This window comes from Somniosus microcephalus, unplaced genomic scaffold (assembly GCF_052327205.1).
Source record: "Somniosus microcephalus isolate GS21.2 unplaced genomic scaffold, FLI_Smic_1.0 unresolved_chr9, whole genome shotgun sequence".
Classification (NCBI taxonomy): Eukaryota; Metazoa; Chordata; class Chondrichthyes; order Squaliformes; family Somniosidae; genus Somniosus; species Somniosus microcephalus.
The window spans coordinates 27281601-27293650 of NW_028225187.1; the positions used below are offsets into that span (position 1 = coordinate 27281601).

General features: G+C 47.0%; 1 protein-coding gene across 2 annotated transcripts in view; it reads left to right on the forward strand.

The window, feature by feature from the left end:
* The window catches only part of LOC147084975 (NACHT, LRR and PYD domains-containing protein 3-like), a 112938-nt gene that overhangs the window by 44040 nt on the left and 56848 nt on the right, over positions 1-12050 (forward strand). For both annotated transcript variants that reach the window (XM_085979692.1, XM_085979691.1), the window contains exons 5-6: positions 8536-8707; positions 8813-8878. In XM_085979692.1, coding sequence (XP_085835818.1) covers positions 8536-8707; positions 8813-8878 — 238 coding nt within the window. The remainder of the gene's footprint in view (positions 1-8535; positions 8708-8812; positions 8879-12050) is intronic.

Sequence of the window (12050 nt, forward strand, 5' to 3'; positions counted from 1 at the left end):
TCCTGCTCACTACCCATTACTGTTAATATCCCACCTAGTCTAATCCCAACCTCCTGCTCACTACCCATTACCGTTAATATCCCACCTAGTCTAATCCCAACCTCCTGCTCATTGCCCATTACTGTTAATAACCCACCTAGTCTAATCCCAACCTCCTGCTCACTGCCCATTACTGTTAATAACCCACCTAGTCTAATCCCAACCTCCTGCTCACTGCCCTTAACTGTTAATATCTCACCTAGTCTAATCCCAACCTCCTGCTCACTGCCCATTACTGTTAATATCCCACCTAGTCTAATCCCAACCTCCTGCTCACTACCCATTACTGTTAATAACCCACCTAGTCTAATCCCAACCTCCTGCTCACTGCCCTTAACTGTTAATATCTCACCTAGTCTAATCCCAACCTCCTGCTCACTGCCCTTAACTGTTAATATCTCACCTAGTCTAATCCCAACCTCCTGCTCACTGCCCATTACTGTTAATAACCCACCTAGTCTAATCCCAACCTCCTGCTCACTGCCCTTAACTGTTAATATCTCACCTAGTCTAATCCCAACCTCCTGCTCACTGCCCATTACTGTTAATATCCCACCTAGTCTAATCCCAACCTCCTGCTCACTACCCATTACTGTTAATATCCCACCTAGTCTAATCCCAACCTCCTGCTCACTGCCCATTACTGTTAATAACCCACCTAGTCTAATCCCAACCTCCTGCTCACTGCCCTTAACTGTTAATATCTCACCTAGTCTAATCCCAACCTCCTGCTCACTGCCCATTACTGTTAATATCCCACCAATCTAATCCCAACCTCCTGCTCACTGCCCATTACTGTTAATATCCCACCTAGTCTAATCCCAACCTCCTGCTCACTGCCCATTACTGTTAATATCCCACCAATCTAATCCCAACCTCCTGCTCACTGCCCATTACTGTTAATATCTCACCTAGTCTAATCCCAACCTCCTGCTCACTGCCCATTACTGTTAATATCCCACCAATCTAATCCCAACCTCCTGCTCACTACCCATTACTGTTAATATCCCACCTAGTCTAATCCCAACCTCCTGCTCACTACCCATTACTGTTAATATCCCACCTAGTCTAATCCCAACCTCCTGCTCATTGCCCATTACTGTTAATATCCCACCTAGTCTAATCCCAACCTCCTGCTCACTACCCATTACTGTTAATATCCCACCTAGTCTAATCCCAACCTCCTGCTCACTGCCCACTACTGTTAATATCCCACCTAGTCTAATCCCAACCTCCTGCTCACTGCCCATTACTGTTAATATCCCACCTAGTCTAATCCCAACCTCCTGCTCACTGCCCATTACTGTTAATAACCCACCTAGTCTAATCCCAACCTCCTGCTCACTGCCCTTAACTGTTAATATCTCACCTAGTCTAATCCCAACCTCCTGCTCACTACCCATTACTGTTAATATCCCACCTAGTCTAATCCCAACCTCCTGCTCACTGCCCTTAACTGTTAATATCTCACCTAGTCTAATCCCAACCTCCTGCTCACTACCCATTACTGTTAATATCCCACCTAGTCTAATCCCAACCTCCTCCTCACTACCCATTACTGTTAATATCCCACCTAGTCTAATCCCAACCTCCTGCTCACTACCCATTACTGTTAATATCCCACCTAGTCTAATCCCAACCTCCTCCTCACTACCCATTACTGTTAATATCCCACCTAGTCTAATCCCAACCTCCTGCTCACTGCCCATTACTGTTAATATCCCACCGAGTCTAATCCCAACCTCCTGCTCATTGCCCATTACTGTTAATATCCCACCTAGTCTAATCCCAACCTCCTGCTCACTACCCATTACTGTTAATATCCCACCTAGTCTAATCCCAACCTCCTGCTCACTACCCATTACTGTTAATATCCCACCTAGTCTAATCCCAACCTCCTGCTCACTACCCATTACTGTTAATATCCCACCTAGTCTAATCCCAACCTCCTGCTCACTGCCCATTACTGTTAATATCCCACCTAGTCTAATCCCAACCTCCTGCTCATTGCCCATTACTGTTAATATCCCACCTAGTCTAATCCCAACCTCCTGCTCATTGCCCATTACTGTTAATATCCCACCTAGTCTAATCCCAACCTCCTGCTCACTACCCATTACTGTTAATATCCCACCTAGTCTAATCCCAACCTCCTGCTCACTGCCCACTACTGTTAATATCCCACCTAGTCTAATCCCAACCTCCTGCTCATTGCCCATTACTGTTAATATCCCACCTAGTCTAATCCCAACCTCCTGCTCACTACCCATTACTGTTAATATCCCACCTAGTCTAATCCCAACCTGCTCACTACCCATTACTGTTAATATCCCACCTAGTCTAATCCCAACCTCCTGCTCACTACCCATTACTGTTAATATCCCACCTAGTCTAATCCCAACCTCCTGCTCACTGCCCATGACTGTTAATATCCCACCTAGTCTAATCCCAACCTCCTGCTCACTACCCATTACTGTTAATATCCCACCTAGTCTAATCCCAACCTCCTGCTCACTGCCCATTACTGTTAATATCCCACCTAGTCTAATCCCAGCCTCCTGCTCACTGCCCATTACTGTTAATATCCCACCTAGTCTAATCCCAACCTCCTGCTCATTGCCCATTACTGTTAATATCCCACCTAGTCTAATCCCAACCTCCTGCTCACTGCCCATTACTGTTAATATCCCACCTAGTCTAATCCCAACCTCCTGCTCACTACCCATTACTGTTAATATCCCACCTAGTCTAATCCCAACCTCCTGCTCAATACCCATTACTGTTAATATCCCACCTAGTCTAATCCCAACCTCCTGCTCATTGCCCATTACTGTTAATATCCCACCTAGTCTAATCCCAACCTCCTGCTCACTACCCATTACTGTTAATATCCCACCTAGTCTAATCCCAACCTCCTGCTCATTGCCCATTACTGTTAATATCCCACCTAGTCTAATCCCAACCTCCTGCTCACTACCCATTACTGTTAATATCCCACCTTGTCTAATCCCAACCTCCTGCTCACTGCCCATTACTGTTAATATCCCACCTAGTCTAATCCCAACCTCCTGCTCACTACCCATTACTGTTAATATCCCACCTAGTCTAATCCCAACCTCCTGCTCAATACCCATTACTGTTAATATCCCACCTAGTCTAATCCCAACCTCCTGCTCATTGCCCATTACTGTTAATATCCCACCTAGTCTAATCCCAACCTCCTGCTCACTACCCATTACTGTTAATATCCCACCTAGTCTAATCCCAACCTCCTGCTCACTACCCATTACTGTTAATATCCCACCTAGTCTAATCCCAACCTCCTGCTCACTACCCATTACTGTTAATATCCCACCTAGTCTAATCCCAACCTCCTGCTCATTGCCCATTACTGTTAATATCCCACCTAGTCTAATCCCAACCTTCTGCTCACTACCCATTACTGTTAATATCCCACCTAGTCTAATCCCAACCTCCTGCTCATTGCCCATTACTGTTAATATCCCACCTAGTCTAATCCCAACCTCCTGCTCACTCCCCATTACCGTTAATATCCCACCTAGTCTAATCCCAACCTCCTGCTCATTGCCCATTACTGTTAATATCCCACCTAGTCTAATCCCAACCTCCTGCTCACTACCCATTACTGTTAATATCCCACCTAGTCTAATCCCAACCTCCTGCTCACTGCCCATGACTGTTAATATCCCACCTAGTGTAATCCCAACCTCCTGCTCACTGCCCATGACTGTTAATATCCCAGCTAGTCTAATCCCAACCTCCTGCTCACTGCCCATTACTGTTAATATCCCACCTAGTCTAATCCCAACCTCCTGCTCACTGCCCATTACTGTTAATATCCCACCTAGTCTAATCCCAACCTCCTGCTCACTGCCCATGACTGTTAATATCCCACCTAGTCTAATCCCAACCTCCTGCTCACTGCCCATGACTGTTAATATCCCACCTAGTCTAATCCCAACCTTCTGCTCATTGCCCATTACTGTTAATATCCCACCTAGTCTAATCCCAACCTCCTGCTCACTCCCCATTACCGTTAATATCCCACCTAGTCTAATCCCAACCTCCTGCTCATTGCCCATTACTGTTAATATCCCACCTAGTCTAATCCCAACCTCCTGCTCACTACCCATTACTGTTAATATCCCACCTAGTCTAATCCCAACCTCCTGCTCACTGCCCATGACTGTTAATATCCCACCTAGTCTAATCCCAACCTTCTGCTCACTACCCATTACTGTTAATATCCCACCTAGTCTAATCCCAACCTCCTGCTCACTGCCCATTACTGTTAATATCCCACCTAGTCTAATCCCAACCTCCTGCTCATTGCCCATTACCGTTAATATCCCACCTAGTCTAATCCCAACCTCCTGCTCACTACCCATTACTGTTAATATCCCACCTAGTCTAATCCCAACCTTCTGCTCATTGCCCATTACTGTTAATATCCCACCTAGTCTAATCCCAACCTCCTGCTCACTACCCATTACTGTTAATATCCCACCTAGTCTAATCCCAACCTTCTGCTCATTGCCCATTACTGTTAATATCCCACCTAGTCTAATCCCAACCTCCTGCTCACTACCCATTACTGTTAATATCCCACCTAGTCTAATCCCAACCTCCTGCTCACTGCCCATTACTGTTAATATCCCACCTAGTCTAATCCCAACCTCCTGCTCACTACCCATTACTGTTAATATCCCACCTAGTCTAATCCCAACCTCCTGCTCACTGCCCATTACTGTTAATATCCCACCTAGTCTAATCCCAACCTCCTGCTCACTACCCATTACTGTTAATATCCCACCTAGTCTAATCCCAACCTTCTGCTCATTGCCCATTAATGTTAATATCCCACCTAGTCTAATCCCAACCTCCTGCTCACTACCCATTACTGTTAATATCCCACCTAGTCTAATCCCAACCTTCTGCTCATTGCCCATTACTGTTAATATCCCACCTAGTCTAATCCCAACCTCCTGCTCACTGCCCATTACTGTTAATATCCCACCTAGTCTAATCCCAACCTCCTGCTCACTGCCCATTACCGTTAATATCCCACCTAGTCTAATCCCAACCTCCTGCTCACTGCCCATTACTGTTAATATCCCACCTAGTCTAATCCCAACCTCCTGCTCACTGCCCATTACTGTTAATATCCCACCTAGTCTAATCCCAACCTCCTGCTCACTACCCATTACTGTTAATATCCCACCTAGTCTAATCCCAACCTCCTGCTCACTGCCCATTACTGTAAATATCCCACCTAGTCTAATCCCAACCTCCTGCTCACTGCCCATTACTGTTAATATCCCACCTAGTCTAATCCCAACCTCCTGCTCACTGCCCATTACTGTTAATATCCCACCTAGTCTAATCCCAACCTCCTGCTCATTGCCCATTACTGTTAATATCCCACCTAGTCTAATCCCAACCTCCTGCTCATTGCCCATTACTGTTAATATCCCACCTAGTCTAATCCCAACCTTCTGCTCACTACCCATTACTGTTAATATCCCACCTAGTCTAATCCCAACCTCCTGCTCATTGCCCATTACTGTTAATATCCCACCTAGTCTAATCCCAACCTCCTGCTCACTACCCATTGCTGTTAATATCCCACCTAGTCTAATCCCAACCTCCTGCTCACTACCCATTACTGTTAATATCCCACCTAGTCTAATCCCAACCTCCTGCTCACTGCCCATTACTGTTAATATCCCACCTAGTCTAATCCCAACCTCCTGCTCATTGCCCATTACTGTTAATATCCCACCTAGTCTAATCCCAACCTCCTGCTCACTACCCATTACTGTTAATATCCCACCTAGTCTAATCCCAACCTCCTGCTCACTACCCATTACTGTTACTATCCCACCTAGTCTAATCCCAACCTCCTGCTCATTGCCCATTACTGTTAATATCCCACCTAGTCTAATCCCAACCTCCTGCTCATTGCCCATTACTGTTAATATCCCACCTAGTCTAATCCCAACCTCCTGCTCACTACCCATTACTGTTAATATCCCACCTAGTCTAATCCCAACCTCCTGCTCATTGCCCATTACTGTTAATATCCCATCTAGTCTAATCCCAACCTCCTGCTCACTGCCCATTACTGTTAATATCCCATCTAGTCTAATCCCAACCTCCTGCTCATTGCCCATTACTGTTAATATCCCATCTAGTCTAATCCCAACCTCCTGCTCATTGCCCATTACTGTTAATATCCCATCTAGTCTAATCCCAACCTCCTGCTCACTGCCCATTTCTGTTAATATCCCACCTAGTCTAATCCCAACCTCCTGCTCACTGCCCATTACTGTTAATATCCCACCTAGTCTAATCCCAACCTCCTGCTCACTGCCCATTACTGTTAATATCCCACCTAGTCTAATCCCAACCTCCTGCTCACTACCCATTACTGTTAATATCCCACCTAGTCTAATCCCAACCTCCTGCTCATTGCCCATTACTGTTAATATCCCATCTAGTCTAATCCCAACCTCCTGCTCACTGCCCATTACTGTTAATATCCCACCTAGTCTAATCCCAACCTCCTGCTCACTGCCCATTACTGTTAATATCCCACCTAGTCTAATCCCAACCTCCTGCTCATTGCCCATTACTGTTAATATCCCATCCAGTCTAATCCCAACCTCCTGCTCACTACCCATTACCATTAATCACAGAATCACAGAAACGCCACAGTGCAGATAGATCCCCGTAACCCCTACACCAACACATATCCCACCCTATCCCCGTATTTAATCCCCCCTAACACTAAGGGTCAATTTATGATAGCCAATCAACCTAACCCGCACATCTTTGGACTGTGGGAGGAAACCGGAGCACCCGGAGAAAACCCACGCAAACACGGGGAGAATGTGCAAACTCCACACAGACAGTCGCCCGAGGCCGGATTCGAACCCGGGTCCCTGGCGGAACCCACTTAGTCTAATCCCAACCTCCTGCTCACTCCCTGAACTCTAACCGTCCTTTTTCTCAAACAATCGAATTATTCTTTATAGAAATTGATCGACTTGCTTCCTCAACAGTTTGTGGGACTAAATTATACATCTAACCGCCATGTACGGAAATGAATGTATCCACCTTCACCCTTAATACTTCGAATAAGCCCTCTGACCAAACAGTGGAAACAATCTGTAAACATTTCTTTCATCATAAGTTTTGAGAAACTGAAGACTTCATCACCTCCTCACCTAATCTGCTCAACTCGTGAAGCATGAGTCCTCAATTCTCAAACCCCCTCTTACAGGAATTCCACATCCCAGTAAACCCGCTGAGCAGTTCCTCAATGAATTTTATTTCCTTCCTACAATTGAGTTTCCAAAAGTCTACGCATCTGGGTAAATGAGCTGCCCCAGCGCTCTTGGTGTGGAACGTCACTCCCTATTTCCTCCAGTTAAACATTGGGAAGACTGATGCCATCGTCTGCTACCCCACCACAAATTCCGTCTCCTCGTCGCTTGAGTCCATCTCCCTCCCCGGCCACTGCCTGAGACTAAGCCAGGTTGTTCGCAATCTCCACGTCCAAACTTGAGCTGAACTCCCTGCACCATATACTCGCCATCACAAGGATCACCTACTTCTATCCCCGTAACATTGCCTGCCCCTGCCTCGGCCCATCTCTAAACCCGACTGTCCCAATGCTCCCCTGGCCTTCCTCCATCCTTGCACCCTCTCTAATCTTCAGTAACTCCCAAATTCTACTGCCAGCAACCTGCCCAGGAGTCATTCAGATATCACTCGTGTGCTCCGTCACCTTTCATGGCACCCGCTCCTCGAATGCCTTCATTTTAAAATTCCCATGCTGCTCTTGAAACAAATGAAGGACCTCGACCCTTCCTATATTAACCCTTGTTTCTCTCTCCACCGATGTTGCCTGACCTGCTGAGTTTTTCCAGGGTTTTCTGTTGTTATTTTGAATAAATCAACAGTGGTTGTGTCGATCAGTCGATGTAATTCCTCAGGTAGTTTTCTAGCAGCTTCCCTCACTTCAGAATCGTCCCTTCCCTGCCACTCGAGTTCCGATTCGCTGTTGGTTTAGTTCTCAGTAAATAACAAAGTGTGACAGCAGGAAGTAAGTGTGAGAAACGAGTGCATCATATTGTCAATCAGGAATCTGATGTCATGTTGGTCACTGAAGCACAGAGAATACTAATCACATTAAAACTATTGCCGATTCTCAGTGACTGCTCACTCTCCGAGAACAATATTCCTGATTTCTATTTTCCTTTTATCTCCTTTATTTCCCGTTAATGAGTAAATCAAGATGTTCACAGAATATTCAGCCCATGTTCAGAATGGACCAGTACCCGTCCCAGTGATTGCTTTCTGTGCTCAAAACAACTGGGAGATCCCATCACTGAGCAGATCCTTTCCTTCTCATTATCAGTGTTTGTGTTTCACTCCTCTCCTCAATATATTCATCATTATTCTTTACAGGCAGTCACTGAGCTGGCGGAGAAGGGAAACCGGGCGGACAGTTCCAAACTTCTCCTAACTCTGGTGATGGAGAAAGGCTCTGGGGCCCGAAGGGTGATGTGGGAATCCTTGGTGAAAATGCGCCACAGGTTACCAAAGCTGAACAAAATACTGAAAGAAATACAGGAACTTGGTACGGTAACATCACCCACTGAATTCAATGACAGATTCAAACACTGCAGATTTTACTATAATATCACCCAGATCTGAATTGATGAAAGTTAATTGTTTTAAACAGGTTCCGATCCATTTGATTCCATGAACATTGCAGAAGGTTTATCCGAAATACCCAGTAAGCTGAAAGGTAAGTGACGAAATGGGGAGTTCAAACCGTTTATTTCACTATAGAATCCAAATATTTGACAGTAGCTGTTTGGTGAGAGGTTGTCAGAATCTGGCAGTCAGAGGTACAAAGGCTAGGGGGAAAAGCCTTAAACATCATTTGGATTTGTGATTAATCCACAAGTTCTGCATCGGTTCAATTTACAATTAACTCCGATTTTGGAATTATTGGCAAATTTGCAGGTCTTGTATGCTCCAGTTAAACTAACTGCACATTGCCTACACCTGGCAGGAACCTGATACACTGAAAAACCCCATACACACCTGGCAGGATCCTGATACACTGTGAAATCCCAGACACACCTGGCAGGATCCTGATACACTGTGAAACCCCATACACACCTGGCAGGATCCTGATACACTGTGAAACCCCACACACACCTGGCAGGATACTGATACACTGTGAAATCCCATACACACCTGGCAGGATCCTGATACACTGTGAAACCCCATACACACCTGGCAGGATCCTGATACACTGTGAAACCCCATACACACCTGGCAGGATCCCGATACACTGTGAAATCCCATACACACCTGGCAGGATCCTGATACACTCTGAAACCCCATACACACCTGGCAGGATCCTGATACACTGTGAAATCCCATACACACCTGGCAGGATCCTGATACACTGTGAAACCCCATACACACCTGGCAGGATCCTGATACACTGTGAAACCCCATACACACCTGGCAGGATCCTGATACACTGTGAAACCCCATACACACCTGGCAGGATCCTGATACACTGTGAAACCCCATACACACCTGGCAGGATCCTGATACACTGTGAAATCCCATACACACCTGGCAGGATCCTGATACACTGTGAAACCCCATACACACCTGGCAGGATCCTGATACACTGTGAAACCCCATACACACCTGGCAGGATCCCGATACACTGTGAAATCCCATACACACCTGGCAGGATCCTGATACACTCTGAAACCCCATACACACCTGGCAGGATCCTGATACACTGTGAAATCCCATACACACCTGGCAGGATCCTGATACACTGTGAAACCCCATACACACCTGGCAGGATCCTGATACACTGTGAAACCCCATACACACCTGTCAGGATCCCGATACACTGTGAAATCCCATACACACCTGGCAGGATCCTGATACACTCTGAAACCCCATACACACCTGGCAGGATCCTGATACACTGTGAAACCCCATACACACCTGGCAGGATCCCGATACACTGTGAAACCCCATACACACCTGGCAGGATCCTGATACACTGTGAAACCCCATACACACCTGGCAGGATCCTGATACACTGTGAAACCCCATACACACCTGGCAGGATCCTGATACACTGTGAAACCCCATACACACCTGGCAGGATCCTGATACACTGTGAAACCCCATACACACCTGGCAGGATCCTGATACACTGTGAAACCCCAGACACACCTGGCAGGATCCTGATACACTGTGAAACCCCATACACACCTGGCAGGATCCTGATACACTGTGAAACCCCAGACACACCTGGCAGGATCCTGATACACTGAGAAACCCCATACACACCTGGCAGGATCCTGATACACTGTGAAACCCCATACACACCTGGCAGGATCCTGATACACTGTGAAACCCCATACACACCTGGCAGGATCCTGATACACTGTGAAACCCCATACACACATGGCAGGATCCTGATACACTGTGAAACCCCATACACACCTGGCAGGATCCTGATACACTGTGAAACCCCATACACACCTGGCAGGATCCTGATACACTGTGAAACCCCATACACACCTGGCAGGATCCTGATACACTGTGAAACCCCATACACACCTGGCAGGATCCTGATACACTGTGAAACCCCATACACACCTGGCAGGATCCTGATACACTGTGAAACCCCATACACACCTGGCAGGATCCTGATACACTGTGAAACCCCATACACACCTGGCAGGGTCCTGATATACTGCGAAACCCCATACACACCTGGCAGGATCCCGATACACTGTGAAACCCCATACACACCTGGCAGGATCCTGATACACTGCGAAACCCCATACACACCTGGCAGGATCCCGATACACTGTGAAACCCCATACACACCTGGCAGGATCCTGATAAACTGCGAAACCCCATACACACCTGGCAGGATCCCGATACACTGTGAAACCCCATACACACCTGGCAGGATCCTGATACACTGCGAAACCCCATACACACCTGGCAGGATCCTGATACACTGTGAAACCCCATACACACCTGGCAGGATCCTGATACACTGTGAAACCCCATACACACCTGGCAGGATCCTGATACACTGTGAAACCCCATACACACCTGGCAGGATCCTGATACACTGTGAAACCCCATACACACCTGGCAGGATCCTGATACACTGTGAAACCCCATACATACCTGGCAGGATCCTGATACACTGTGAAACCCCATACACACCTGGCAGGATCCTGATACACTGTGAAACCCCATACATACCTGGCAGGATCCTGATACACTGTGAAACCCCATACACACCTGGCAGGATCCTGATACACTGTGAAACCCCAGACACACCTGGCAGGATCCTGATACACTGTGAAACCCCAGACACACCTGGCAGGAACCTGATACACTGTGAAACCCCATACACACCTGGCAGGATCCTGATACACTGTGAAACCCCAGACACACCTGGCAGGATCCTGATACACTGTGAAACCCCATACACACCTGGCAGGATCCTGATACACTGTGAAACCCCAGACACACCTGGCAGGATCCTGATACACTGTGAAACCCCAGACACACCTGGCAGGATCCTGATACACTGTGAAACCCCAGACACACCTGGCAGGATCCTGATACACTGTGAAACCCCAGACACACCTGGCAGGAACCTGATACACTGTGAAACCCCAGACACACCTGGCAGGATCCTGATACACTGTGAAACCCCATACACACCTGGCAGGATCCTGATACACTGTGAAACCCCATACACACCTGGCAGGATCCTGATACACTGAAAAACCCCATACACACCTGGCAGGATCCTGATACACTGTGAAACCCCATACACACCTGGCAGGATCCTGATACACTGTGAAACCCCATACACACCTGGCAGGAACCTGATACACTGT